We start from the raw sequence: 13,715 nt of genomic DNA on the forward strand, positions 1-13,715 counted from the left end.
CGCGCGGGGGCAGCCGGGAAGCGGAGCGCGGAGGCCGCCGGGACGCGGTTCAGCTCCTTCCCGGAGGCCGGCCCGCGTCCCGTCAGGCGCCGCGCGGGGTTAGCGCGGGGTCAGCGGAGGTCAGCGGGGGTCAGCAGCAGCGGTCTGAGGGCGCGGCGGACGCAGGTAGGCCGCAGGCAGTGCGGTGGGGCGCGAGGCCCGAGGGGCGGCCCAGGACTCGACGTGGGACGCGGGTGTGACAGGAGCCAGCTTTAGCTGCTTGTCGGCGAGCCTCAAACCTGGCGGCCGCGGCATGGGACGGACATAGCCGGGGGCCGCGACCCGGGTTCTTCCTCCGCAGCCGTTCCCTGCCCGCCGCGCGCCGCCTCCGGGTGCACTGCGGGAGGAGCCGGGCCGCTGCTCACCGCCCTGTAGTCCGTTCCCCCCAGGCCGTCCCCGTTTTAAGAAATGGGGTGATGGGGCGTCCCTACCCGGCGCCTGCAGGGGCTTCTGGGGAGCGCGCCGGCGGCTCGCTGCTCCCGTCTGGGGCGCGGGGCTGACGCTCGAGGGTGCTGTGGCCCAGGCGGGGCTGCAGCGAGTGTGTTCCCCGTTCCGCGCGCGTGAAGCGTGGGAGCGAAACCTCGAGGGAGGGCGGGAGCGCAGCTGAGCTCACTGTGAACACCTGGCTGGGTAGTCCCGCGAGCAGGGGAGGGACCGGAACCGATGTGTGTTCGGAAAGGTCGCAGTCATTGCTGTGAGCAGAAGGACAGAATGGCGGCTGACCTGGGAGAAGTTACAGAGGGATGGGGTGGAAGAGGGACGAGGAGTCGGGAATGGCCCCCAGGCTCTCGTCCTGAGCGGTCAGCTGGACGTGGGGCGCCACTGACCACCGTGGAGAAGCCCGGGGGAGGGGAGGTGCGTTCTGGCTGCACACTGACATATGTTGGGGTGCCCAGGGCAGGATGTACACGCTGCTGTCGGGCTTGTACAAGTACATGTTTCAGAAGGACGAGTATTGCATCCTGATCCTGGGCCTGGACAATGCTGGGAAGACGGTGAGTGCCCACTCCCTTGCGCGCACCTTTCCCACGGCCTGGTGGCGCTCCCTTCGGTTTTGTGCTGTCAGCTGCATGTTCACTACCCAGACAGAATCCAAATTTCACCTGAGGCGGCGGGATAGTCACCACGAGCTTCCTGAAGAGCAGAGTGTTGCTTTGTTTCTGCTTTTGTCTTTTAAACAACAGACTTGAGAAGGATATTTGGGAAGCCAGCGTGGCCCCTACTTGATGTGTTTGCGTCTCCCTCTCTCCTCAGACCTTCCTGGAGCAGTCGAAAACCCGATTTAACAAGAACTACAAGGGGATGAGTCTATCCAAAATCACCACCACCGTGGGTCTAAACAGTAAGGGGTCTAAATAGGGCTGTGGGTTTGGGGCCTTGAGGATGCCGTGATGTTCACAGTCCAGCTGGCCCGTGGCCACAGCCTCGTCGGGCCCCTCTCAAGTCTCATTTGAGTGGCACCAGCACGGTTTGCCCCATCCCCTGGGCGAGCTGGGACTGGGTGTGTCGAGGACCAAGGTCACGAGCCTTGCCTGTTTCCTCCTCTCCCCAGTCGGCACTGTGGATGTGGGAAAGGCCCGGCTGATGTTCTGGGACTTAGGAGGGCAGGAAGAGCTGCAGTCTTTGTGGGACAAGGTAAGACTCCCTGGCCAGGACCACCCCCACCCCAGCCCTCCAGTGCCATTTCTTTCCACAGTGCACCCTTTGGGCCCTTCCTCAGCAGCTTTCCTTACCCACTTTGTCCCTGGGGTTTTCTCTCTGGTCCTGTCCCAGGTTCCCGAGTGGCTCCCTGTTTTGTCCCAGCTGAACCCTTGGCTAAAGTTGCCCCAAAAGTGGTGATGGGGAGCTTCCCACTTGGGAGTTCCCTGCGATGGGGCCAGTGGAGATTCCAGGGAAAGAATCACTAAACGCCAAGGCAATCAGAAAAGAGCATGTATTAGGGGAACCTGTTGACAGAGTGCGGCACCCTCAGGTCAGAGCACGTATTAGGGGAACCTGTTGACAGAGTGCGGCATCCTCAGTTGATGAGTGAGAGAAGGGCGTGTTCACTGGTCATGTCTGAAGCCCGGGGGGAACTGGGTTCAGGGCTGGGGCTAGTTTCTTTCAATGTTTTGAAACCTGAATATTATGTTAATAACCTAAACATCTTACAAGTGTCTGGGAATGTTCAAACCCTGGCTTGGGTTTGAGCCCAAGGGAAACCTTGCTGGCCAGGTCAGAGAGGTCAGGGCAGTCTGTTTCTTTCTGAGTCAGGACAAGACAAAGTGTGGGGATCCGGGGACCCTGCACTCCTCCAAAGTGAGTTCCTCCTTTCGGCTGAGACATCTTGCTGCTGACCACCACAGGACACAGAAATGGCAAAGACCAGATGTGGGGAAGGCAGGATGGCTGCCTCTCCCCTGATGAGGTTCCCTCAGTTCTAGCTTAACATTTGTTCTTCCGTGATCACCAGAAGACTCCTCAGGATCCTGCTGCAGCGGTCTCCTATTTTGACACAGGTTTTGGGCATTTCTGAGATCCCAGTGTGGTGCCCCTTCCCCACAACCCCCAGGCTGCAGTTTATCTCCTTCTCAGCCTGGGCCAGGCACTGAGTCCAGCACTCAGCAGGGCAGAGCTTGTGGCTTCCTCGGGCTCCCCGACCTGGGCTGGCACAGTGGGTGTGGGGCAGCCCCAGTGCCTTAGCTGCCCTGATGCTTGCCAGTTGTCATCTCTAGAGCTGAGTGCCCAGGTCCTGATCTCCTTTTTGATCCCCATTCCCCTTTCCTAGGCACCCCCCAAAGTGTCCCCTCCTGCTGTGACTTCTAGCCAAGAAGGCATTTCTCCCATGGCCAAGTGATCTCTGATAGATCCTGTGGGACCACTGAAGTCAGACGGGACCAGTTGAGTCAGGGCCTGTGTCCAGTGCCCAGCATGCTTGGGGAGTGACACAGACGATGAGGATCTTGTCACAGGCCGGTGTCTCAGGCACAGATGCTGAGGCAGGTTGAGGTGCAGGATGCACATTGGGGGTTGGCACCAGGAAGGCAGTGAGGACGGGAGAAGAGAGGTCGACTCAGGCAGCAGGATCCGCGGAGCTGTGGTTGGCCCAGCAGGGAGCCCTGGAGGAGAACTGGCCGTGCTGTGCCATGTGGGGCCAGGCTGGCTGGGACTCCACACCACGGCCTGGTGGGTCCCCAGTGTGGGCTGCCCTGGGCAGGTGTGACCTGGCAGCATGGCTCTTAGCAGCCAAAGTGGGTCCACAGAAACCAAACGAGGCCATCGCTGGTGCAGTGTTCTCCAGCATGAAGCAAGAATACAGTGGGGCCAGCCCTACGTGGACCCACACTTCCACGTTGGAGAGGGGTTCCAACAAGGTCCCGAGGGCCTCTCTTAAGGTGAAACTGGAAGAGGGAGACTTAAGGGGGCCACTATAGCCCATCCTTGCTGCTGGTCTTGGGGTTGCATTCTTCCTTGAGTGCCCCCCCCAATTCACTACCACTTCTGCTGGGGTGCAACTTCCTGGCAGTCTGAGCCCTTCTCCAGACACCACCTTGGTGGGGCCAGTGGCTCCCTGGGTCCCCAGCTGTGGGATGGCAGCCCCATCTCCTGCCCACCAGGGTCTCCTAGACATGAGTTGCAATTCATGCCCATGAGGCAGCTGTGGCTTGTCATTCAGCGTGTCTGCTGAGTATGTGCTGCTCTAGTGGCTGGGACCCCTGACCCTGCTGAGCTCAGAGCTGGGAGGATGAGCAGCAGAGACCCCCCCTAGGTCACTGGGAGGGACCAGAAGGGAGGCCCCTGCTCCCACCCTGGTTCCTGTTTCCTGCATCCTTGTGCAGAGCCAGCACTGCAGAAAGGGCTGTCATTGCGAATTGGCCTCGTCCAGGGGCTGGACCCTGGGTTGGTGTCCACATGTGTGGCATGTGCCAGGACCTCAGCTCCTGGGTTCTTTGCTGTAACACTAGTCTCTCAGGCTGGCTGGCACTTTGCAGTTGGGGAGCTCCCATTGCTGCTGGGGAGAAGAACTCAGACCCACAGCCCCTCTGATGGCTCCGCTGGGGTCAGCTGGCCAGCCAGGAGCCACGCTTGGACACTTCCCTCTTCCCCCTCCTTGGGGGGTACCCCGCAATGACCACTGCTGTGATGCCTCCACTGGGGCGTGCGGCTCTGGGTTCTGCCCGCACTCAGCCCTGAGGTGCCACTCCCGTCTACTGTGGCCCTGCTGGGCTGTGCACCTTGTGCCTGGTAGGTGTGATGGGTGCCTCTGGCCACATGGTCCCATGGTCCAGGACCCAGTTGCATGTGAACCTTCTGCCACCCTGCTCAGAAGCCCCAGGAGCCACGTGGAGATTCTCTCGCTGGGCTTGCTGCAGCCTCCACAGAGCTGCCCCTCCCGCCACAGAGGTCTCCACCTTAGGTCCGCCTGCTCCCTTGTGTCAGCAGCAGACAGCCTGCACACTGCAGGGTCCCTTGTGGGGCTGGCGGCCTCTGTGTGGGACCTGTCTGTAGGCCAGAGAAGTTCTGGGGGTGGGGGGGCCTCGCTACCTGTAGAACCCTGGAGGGCACCTGGCCTTGGGCCTCCCCCTCTCCACTGTGGGAAGTGCAGGTGCATAAGCTTGTCTGGTACTGGGATGGGGTTGTCTGGTACTCCCTGCTGAGACACCCTAAGGATTTCGGAGAGTTGGGCTGTGCCTCCTGGCTTCTCACGCTCTCAGGGGTGTGTGTGTCTTAACACACTGACCACCAGCTTGTCCTACCTGGTCAGCATCCAGTTCCAGGTCTCTGGGCACTCATGCCCGGAGAGGAGAGCTGGCACAGCCTGGAGGCAAAGTGGCAAATGTGAGCTGTTGTCTGCTCCACGTGGACGCGGAGTTTGCTGTGTTTTTTCCTGATTCAGATAGAGGTGCACTCGTCTGGTCCAGGGCTCAGCACTCGTACCAGAGGCCACAGGGGCTGTGCCCTGTCTTGCTCAGAGTCGCCAGCGAGCCCATGACTGACTGGCCCAGCCTGCAGAGGTCTGAGCTCAGTGACTTTGGCCCTGTCCTGGCAGGGAGGGCTCGCTTCGTAGATGGTGCTGGTCAGTCTTGTCATCCGCATGGCCGCACTTCCTCCCTGCACGAGGTGCTGGCCTAGAGCCCCACAGGTGCACTCCCTCAGCGGGCCAGGCTGTGGTCTGGGTTCCTCCAGCCCCCAAACCCTATCTTTTTTTTGAGATGGGGTTTCTCATTCTCACCCAGGCTGGAGTGCAGTGGCGTGATCAGAGCTCACTACAGCCTCAACCTCCCAGGCTCAAGCCATCCTCCCACCTCAGCCTCCCGAGTAGCTAGAACTACAGGCGCACATTACCATAAGCTTTTGTAGAGACGGAGTCTCACTATGTTGCCCAGGTTGGTGGTGAACTCCTGGGCTCAGGTGATCCTCCTGCTTCTGCCTCCCAAAGTGTTGGGATAATAAGTGTGAGCCACCACGCCTGGCCCAATCCCTGTCTTTCACTTTTTTCTCTGGCCACCATCAGGCCAAAGGTTGCAGGCAGGTTTTCAGGAGCAGTGTCTGGGGACACCTCCACCAGATCTCCCCACAACCCCGGAATGCATCCCAGAAGGGTCTTGCAGTTGGGGGCTGCCCTCTTGCCCCTTCCTCATGTGAGCCCCTCACCGTGGCTGTGACACAGGCCTGGCCCTGCTGGCCCTTGGCAGGGTGGGGACTGAGCCCCACCTCCTGGTGCTTTCCTCCCAGTACTACGCGGAGTGTCACGGCGTCATCTACGTCATCGACTCCACCGATGAAGAGAGGCTGGCCGAGTCCAAGCAGGCGTTCGGTGAGTGCGGCCTGGCTGCTCTGGGAGGGATGGATGGTGAGTGGGGGCAGGTCCAGCTTGGGCAGCTCTGTGCCTGGGGCAGGCTCAGTGTCTGGTCAGAAGCGCTCCTGCCTAGTGGGCGACGGGGGGCAGAGGGAGCGGCTGTCACAGCGTCCATGCCTGTGGGCCCCTGGGCAGTCAGGATGCTGGGTGTGAGGCGCTGCCTCTCCTGCCCTCCCCAGAGAAGGTGGTGACCAGCGAGGCGCTGTGCGGTGTCCCCGTCTTGGTGCTGGCCAACAAGCAGGATGTGGAGGTGAGTCCCACCCCTGCCTCCCACAGCAGCTTCCTGAGTCCCCAGCCTACCCCACAGCAAGGGGAGTAGGTGTGCACCCAGACACGCCAGGCCCAGTGACCGCCCAGGGGGTACAGAGCCATTCTCAAGGCCCGCCCTGCCCCCAGCAGTTTCCGAAGCCTGGTTCCTCTCCAGACCTGCTGCTGCCAGCCCTGGAGGTTCTCCCACCTCGGGGCAGGCGCCCAGAGGCCTCTTCCTGCCATGCAGGGCACCCCTTCCCTGAAGGGTGGCCGTGTCTCAGGAGTGTGTGGGCAAGCTGTGGGGAGACCCAGATGAAACTCAGAGCTCAAAGAAGTGATGCTGGGGCCCTGGTGGGAGTCAGCTCTGACCCTCACCTGTTCCTGCTACCCTTGGAGGTGGCATCTGTGCCAGCCCCACCCCCAGGGCAGCCCCTCAAGACTCCTCTGAGGTGTCACTGCCCCTGGGAGCACTGGCCCCACTGAATTCTAGCTGTCCTCTTGGAGTGGCTTTGCACAGAAGCAGCCCGGCATCCAGAGGGCCAGGGTGAATCTTCACTTCCCGTCTTCTCTGGGGTGGCTCTGTTGCCCCCAGCCTGTAGGGCTGGCCTCCCCTACAATCTCAGCCAACAAGAGGGACACCTGGTATGGGGCAGGGGTCTCCTCTCGGAGGAAAAGGGGAGAGGAGGGCTGCTTTTTGAAGACTGGGCAGGTGATCGTGAGCAGAAGCCACCATGACTGCAGAGTGCCCCCATCACTGATGCAGGGCTCCCCGGCTCCATCATCCCAGCCGTGTGGGCCCCTGGGACCTGCCTTCGCCACTGCCCAGGAGGCCTCAGTTCTCGGCGCCCCAACTCGGGGCTCAGGGTGTTCCCCAGGGAGGGGATGGGGGGTGGACTCCTTGGAGTCGTGTGGACGTCTGAAGTTTGTCTCAGGCACCACCAGCCACGTTCAGCCTCGGGCTGAGCACAGGGTCCTCAGTGCTGTGGCCTCTGTGGGAGACCCTGGGACCCTGGTGGAGCTCTGCGTGTCTTCCTGGGGTGAAGGGCATACGCCCTTCTGAGAGCCCCGGGCCCACAGGCAGGACAGGGCCAGACGCAGGGGCTGCTCCTCACGGCCTTCCCTCCCCCAGACATGCCTCTCGATCCCTGACATCAAGACGGCCTTCAGCGACTGCACCAGCAAGATCGGCAGGCGGGACTGCCTCACCCAGGCCTGCTCGGCCCTCACAGGGTGAGTGGGGCTGCACCTGCGGGGGCTTTGGGGACCAAGACCCCCTGCCTCACACTCCCTGTCTTCACAGCAAAGGGGTGCGTGAGGGCATCGAGTGGATGGTGAAGTGTGTCGTGCGGAATGTGCACCGGCCGCCGCGGCAGAGGGACATCACGTAGGCGCAGCCGCGCTGCCGTCGGGACGGCTGGTCCCCTGGTGCTGGAGGAGTGGCCTCCTGTTGGCTCCCATGCTGCTGATCTGGGGGGTGGGTTTGCATTGCTTTGGGGTTCTTCTATTTACTTTGTTTTCTCGAAGACAAACTTTCCTCTATGTCTGGAAAAGCGTAGGCATCCGGAGATTTTGGAGGGGAGTCTGGCAGCCCTGCTGGCCCAGGCCCTGCGGTGGCAGCCTTTCCACAGGGTGCAGCAGCGGCCTTTCGAGGCCCTTTCTAGGGGGTCTGAGGGAGACCTGGTAGGGAATTGGGTCTCCAGTGCTCAGGCTTGGGCTGGCGGGGGGGGACAGCCCTGTGGGACCCACGGGAGACGCCGTGGCTGTCTCCGCCCCATCGAGGAGGAGGCCCATCAGCCATGGCTGCCATCTGGCTTCTGCCCCGTGACCCTATGACCCTGGAAGTGGTCCCTGGGGCTGATCTTGCCTTAAGGAAGACCTAGGCCATGTCCCCAAAGGCCAGTGGGGGCCCTGGATTGTGATGCAGCTTCGGGACAGGGCTGAGGTGGCCTGTGGGGGAAGACATATACCCCACGCCTGGGCCTGGCTTCACCTCATCTTAATCCCCCGGGAGGGAGCTGACTGATGCAAAAAAGCTGAGGGGGCCTTCTGGGAGTGGCTGTTTTTATGCCCCAGCCCCGCACCTTGGGGAGTGTTTGTAGGGGGTCCAGAGCCCTTCCCCAGCCAGGAGAGAATCCTGGAGGGGTTTTCTGTGGGGCCCTGTGTCAGTGCTGTGCTGGGCCTGCGTCCCCTGCTTGGGAGTAAGGCTGGTCCCAGGGCCCTCCCTGCACAGCCCCCACTGGGCCTGCCGGGTGCTCTGTTCCTCCTCAGTCTGGTGGTGGGCAGGAGCCGTCTGCCCAGTGCCACCCAGGGTGAGTGCAAAATAAAGACGGCGAGTGTGGCTCTGTCCATCCCTTCCGTCCTGGAGGGCCGAGGCTTGGCTCCTGGCTGTTGGACACGGTGATGGTGGTACTGGGCTGCTCAGGGGCTGGTGGGCAGGTGAGGGGCTCCCCAAGTGGGCCTGGAGAGTCCAGGCACTCCCTTCCTGTGGATGTGGGAAGGATGCGGGGTCCTGGGAGGAGCTGCTGGGAAGGGGCATGAGTCAGGGTGGGGGTGGCGCAGCAGCTGCGGGGCTGTGACTCATAGGAGTTGGGCCCTGGAAGTCCCCGCGTCCTCTCCAGGGGACCCTGTGTGTGTTCTGCAGATTGGTTCCCAGGACCTGGAGGGGGGCCTCCAGCCACGGGAACCTGGCCATTCTGGGGAGGCGAGTGGCTGGGGCAGGTCCCCAGTTGCCTGGATGTGTCTGGAGGCTTCAGAGCCTGCCCCAGAGGGGAAAAAGCTTCACTTCCCGGGAAGCATGGGAGGCCTGGAGGTCTTTGGCAGGTCCCCTCTCGGGAAATCCCCTGTGAGTTGGGAGTGGCAGGAATTCAGAAGGGGGGTTAGTGTGGGCCCCGGCGACTAGGGCTGGCCTGAACCCCGTCCCGTTCTTCCAGCAATGACACGGTCCCAGGCCCTGACCCTCCCTGAGCTTCAGGGGCCCCCACCACGTACCACAGCCACCGGGGGCAGAGGGGGCGCTCCCCACTGATCCTCCCAGGGAGGGTCTGTCTGAGGGTCTGAGGTAGGGGAAGCCCCGGGCAGCAGTTCTGATGGCAGCCTGAGGGATGTGGGCACAGCGGGCGGCTCAGGTGTCCCCAGCTGCCCTCCCAGTAGCTGTGCAACTACAACCAGTTTTACAAAAAAGCTTTATAAAAATAAGCTTTAAGAAACCTCATTTCTTCTATTAAAAAAAAAAACTCTTTTAGTGCAAGCGGGGTGCCAAAGATGTAGAATAAATTAAGTGGGGGCAAGGGGGCCAGGATCAGTGCACAGGGAGGAAGCGCTCACGGACGCTCCGCTCCAGCCCAGGCATCCTGGCCACGCGCAGCGCCTGCAGCAGCCGTGCCAGCAGCGCCCCATCCCGCGCCTCCAGGAGCTCCGTGAGCCGCCGACGCAGCTTCAGCCGCAAGGCCGCACGGCCCGCCCTTGGTGTCGGACCCCAGCCCTCCGGGGCCTCGAGGGCCTGCAGCAGCCGCTGCAGCCTCTTGATGGAGATGTCCTGGAAAGCCACGAAGTCGATGACAGCACGCTCGCACTCCTCAGCTCCTGCAGTGGGGTGGCGGGGGGGGCGGCGGTCCGATCATTTCACCCACAGACACTGGCGGGGGCTGCCAGGTACCCTTTCTGGGCCCCACCCAGGGGGTTTGTAGGAGAGAGAAATTCCTGTGCAGTGAGCCGTGCTGGAGAGGGCAGTGCAACGGTGGGGAGTGGAGAAGGGGCAGGAGCCTTTGGAGCGGCCACTCAGACCTTGGCTGGGAGAGGCAAGGGGGCCCAGGCAAGGGCTTGGGGCTCCTGGGCCACCGGAAGGGGTTAAGTTGGGACCTGCAGATGGACCCAACCTGACTTGATGTTAAGGGGGTCATTTCCCCCTGTGACTTCTCAACAGTGGTTAACATTGGGCCCTGGTTTCCCCGTGTCAGAGGAGGCAGCCACCTTCCTCTCCGTCAGTTAGGAGAGTTAACATCAGGCCTTGGTTTCCCCATGTCAGAGAAGCCAGCCACCTTCCCCTTGGGTAGTTGGGAGACTGCTGCCCACCTTCCCAGGGCTCCCCAGGGGAGGCTCTGCCCTGGCTCAGATCCTAATCTTCAGCCACCCCTGAGGGGGCGGACTCGGTGGGGATCTAGCGGAGGGACCCCTGATCCCTCAAATCCACTACGGCCCCTTCCCAGAGCCAGCTGGCATGCCTCAGGCTAGATGCACGTGCAGGGGCAGGAGTGAGAGCACAAGTGGGCCTGGCCTGCAGTGTGCTGCCCCCAGTCCTCTGGCTCACCTGGTACCCTGGTGCTGAGGGGGAAGCCAGTGCAGCTGGTGCACAGGGTGTCATGGGAGGAAGAGCCTGGCACATTGAGGGCCAGGCCCAGGGCCGTGCAGTTGCGGTGGGGCTGGCACTGCTCTGAGCTGGAGCTGCTGGCTGAGAAGGTACCTGGGGGGCACGGCTGGCACTGCGTGTTCTGGCTGGGGGTGCCTGCAGCCAGGAGGGAAGAACAGGGTCAGGGGAACTGATGTCCTAGCTCAGGGTGCAAGCCTGGGACCAGCAACCTGACCCCAGCCACCACTCCTGGGGGCCCCTCCCCTCGCCCAGCTCTCACCCGGGGCAATCACGCCGGTGCCAGGTGGACACGATGCGTGCTCCAAGCAGAAACCAGCGTGCGCGAAGAAGCCGGCACGGCAGCGGCAAGCGCGGTTGTGGGTGGCGTGGCAAGCCCGTGCCTCCTCCTCACGCTCCCCGCAGAGGACGTTGCAGTAGCGGCAGCGCTCCAGGTAGTTCCAGAACTGCGTGTAGTGGCGCGGCGGACACGGGCCACACGTCGTGGGGCTGTCTCGGCGGCACGGCCGCTGCACAAAGGTGCCTGGGGGGCACTGGGCGCACACCAGCCACTCCCCTGTCTCTGCGTCCCGCCAGGGGTAGGTGGGTGCTTCTGCCACTCCGTGTATAGCTGGCACCAGCAGCAGGGCAGGCAGCACTGACATCAGGCACAGCAGCGACAGGCCTGGCCCCTCCAGCGCCCTCATGGTCCTTGCTGGAGCAGGGAGAGCAAGGCTCAGTGCGGACACCGGACGCTGCTGTGCCTGACCAACATGCCGCCTCCTTTGCCCTCGTCCGCCTGCCGAGGGGCAGCCCAAGTCCCGAAGCCCATCCTGCTGCCGCCCTACATATATGGGTGGGGAGAGGGCCGGGCCAGCCTCGCCACGCCCCATAGGAACCCCTCCCTCTCCAGGCAGCCCCCCTCACCCACCTGGTAGCATCCCTCCCCAGAGCTCAGTCCAAGGGCGGTTCTGTGAGGGGCCTCACCAGCCAGGGAACCGCCCTCAGCACCTGGGGCAGCTCCCAACCCAGAGACCAGCCCAGGCAGTCTGGTGTGTTGGTGGATCCCCCACCAATTGCAGCTTGGCTGCAGCTGTGAGGATGAGGGCAGGGCTGAGCCCACCCGCGGAGGAAGTACAGTGTCACATGGCCGGCTGGGAGGGGCGTCTGCCAACTCCCTGTCCCTCCTCAACACCCACTACCAAGCCCAGGCCACAAAGACACCGTCCTGGGCACTGCCAGCAGCTTTATTAGAGAGCCCTGTCCCCTGATTAAAAGTGGACACGTGCCCACGGGGGTGTCCTCCTTCCCGGTGAGGGGCTCAGCTGGGGTGCCCCTGTGGCACCACTCACAGGCCAGGTGCCAGGGAAGTTCTGGGGAAGCACCTTCCCAGAGACCCACCCCAGACCCCAAGGGAGCTCAGGGCTTCTCAGAGGCAGGTCCAGATCCGGTCCCACCGCAGGGACCAACCATGGGCCCCGCCTGCCTGAGGCCTGCAGCGGGCCAAGCAGGCTGGCATGGGTGGGCCTAGTGTGTTGGGTGGGTTCTTGGCCCACCAGAGCTGGACAGGCAGGTGATCAAGCCACGCTGGGTGTGCGGAGGGCCTCTGTGGGCACTCACTGGGGCTCTGGCCAGAAGACCTGCGTGACGCTCTGCTTCCTGGAGGCGGTGTGGCAGGCTGGGCATGTCCTAGAGGCCTGTGAGACAACCAGCCCACTGGACACGTCGGCCAGGCGTTGCCACCAGCACAAGGGCCTGCCCTTTCCCCCTCAGCCCACCACCTGGGGCTACGCCCAGCAGGAACTGTAGTGGCCAGGCACCAACCTGAAGGTGCCGTTGCCAGCAGGCTTGGCAGCGCTGGAAGTCACAGGCAGGGCACTGGAAGGGCACCACGTCCTCCGCCCCACAGCCCTGGCACACACAGCCTGCTGAGAGGGGCCCGCCCGGAGCTCCCGCGGCCTGCTGCCCAGCGATGTCTCTCCCATGAGGCTCACCCCACTCAGACGCTGCAGGCCCGTAGGGAGGTCCTGGGGACTGGCTGGGACCTGCATCCTCACCGCCCGCCCCCACAGTCCCTGCTGGCCTCTGTCTAAGGAAGGACGAGATCTTGCTCTGGGTCTTCCCGGGCTTCTCGGACCGTGAGGGGCCTGGAGACACAGACTGAGTCTGAGGGGGGCCTGGGGCTTTGCTGCTCACTCCCAGGGCTGCCTGGTTGGGGCGCTGTCAGGAGCAGCCAAGCAGGTGCCCTACCTGGTTGGGGAGCCCCGTGGGTAAGCACAGGAGGCACGGCAAGACTCTCCTCCTGGGGTCCTGGTGGCTCCATGCCCGGGTAGGGCCGGCCGGTCAGGTCTGTGCATGTCTGTGAGAATCGCTGCTTGTGGTGTGGACGCACAAACATGCTGAACCCTGCGGGGAGCTTCACTCAGACCCGGCACAGCCCCCATCTTGTCCCTGCCCCCGACCCCACCGGCTGTTCCCCACGCCAGGGCCACTTGCTGTGCAGCAGGGGGAAGTCCTCTGGCTTTGCAGTGGTCAGGGCGGCCAGCACAGCCAGCACCTTGTCGAGGTCGTCATCTTGCTTATAGGCTGTCAGCGCTGCCAAGAGCTGGCTACAGCCTGCAGACCCCAGGGCCCTGCGGGCATCAGCCAGGTAGGTGCTCACGGCGCGCTGGCCCTGCTTCCCTGCTCTGGGCGCTCCAGACCCCCACTGTGGGTGGCTGCCAGGGTCTCCTGCTGTGGGAATAGCATGGCTCAGAGTGGCGCTGGGGCAGAGGGCTGAGAGTCCCACCACCCTGCCCGCCCTTCCTCCAGGAACTCCTGGAGAGCTGCTCAGGACAACTGCAGGTGCAGAACCGGGAGCAGTCCCCACCAGGAGATGGCTCCCCACAGGGGCAGCTCCACTGGCAGCTCCGGCCACACTCAAGTGTTAGCCTCGTCAAGCCACTGAGGGACCCACCAAGTCGCAGGCTGCACATGGTTCAGGAGTCAGCTACCTGTAGGGGGTGGCTTGGGCGACAGGTGAGGCCTGCCCTGGTTCAGGTGCTCTCGGGGGTCCAGCTGCTGGGCTGCAGCCTTGAACAGGGTCAGCTTGGGATCCGGCACCGTCCTTCCTGATGAAGAGATGCAGAGCCACAAAGCTGGTCCAGAGCATCTGGAAAGTTCCCCGGGGGAGGGGGCAGGGCTGGCTGGGGAGGCCAGGCCTCACCCACCTCAGACCAGGGTGGGAAAACCCAGGCAGGTACACAC

The 13,715-nt window shown here is 63.0% G+C and overlaps 2 protein-coding genes across 20 annotated transcripts in view; one reads left to right on the forward strand and one right to left on the reverse strand.

Annotated features, from left to right (window-relative positions):
• The first annotated feature begins 24 nt into the window (after positions 1-24).
• ARFRP1 (ADP ribosylation factor related protein 1) lies at positions 25-8,525 on the forward strand. Of its 2 annotated transcripts, none has more exons than XM_012511764.2 (8): positions 25-165; positions 941-1,034; positions 1,294-1,381; positions 1,592-1,674; positions 5,755-5,836; positions 6,058-6,128; positions 7,257-7,357; positions 7,428-8,525. In XM_012511764.2, exons 2-8 carry the CDS (start codon positions 942-944, stop codon positions 7,513-7,515), a joined length of 606 nt encoding a protein of 201 aa, XP_012367218.1. In that variant the 5' UTR covers positions 25-165; position 941; the 3' UTR covers positions 7,516-8,525. The 2 variants fall into 2 exon arrangements, with proteins under 2 accessions (XP_012367218.1, XP_003280207.1); XM_003280159.4 differs by having other exon boundaries at positions 54-165; positions 936-1,034.
• Positions 8,526-9,299: 774 nt separating this feature from the next.
• Positions 9,300-13,715, reverse strand: part of RTEL1 (regulator of telomere elongation helicase 1) — a 102,651-nt gene continuing 98,235 nt past the window's right edge. For 8 of the 18 annotated variants that reach the window (XM_030825276.1, XM_030825266.1, XM_030825263.1 and 5 more), the window contains 7 exons: positions 13,463-13,579; positions 12,966-13,199; positions 12,720-12,875; positions 12,464-12,616; positions 10,753-11,184; positions 10,434-10,628; positions 9,300-9,709 (listed from right to left, as the gene is read on the reverse strand). In XM_030825276.1, coding sequence (XP_030681136.1) covers positions 9,426-9,709; positions 10,434-10,628; positions 10,753-11,184; positions 12,464-12,616; positions 12,720-12,875; positions 12,966-13,199; positions 13,463-13,579 — 1,571 coding nt within the window. In that variant the 3' untranslated portion in view covers positions 9,300-9,425. Of the gene's footprint in view, positions 9,710-10,433; positions 10,629-10,752; positions 11,185-11,690; positions 12,167-12,293; positions 12,617-12,719; positions 12,876-12,965; positions 13,200-13,462; positions 13,581-13,715 lie in introns of those variants that run through there. The other 10 variants (XR_004032902.1, XR_004032901.1, XM_030825271.1 and 7 more) reach the window with 7 other exon arrangements.

The sequence above is a fragment of the Nomascus leucogenys genome, chromosome 13 (assembly GCF_006542625.1).
Source record: "Nomascus leucogenys isolate Asia chromosome 13, Asia_NLE_v1, whole genome shotgun sequence".
Taxonomy (NCBI): domain Eukaryota; kingdom Metazoa; phylum Chordata; class Mammalia; order Primates; family Hylobatidae; genus Nomascus; species Nomascus leucogenys.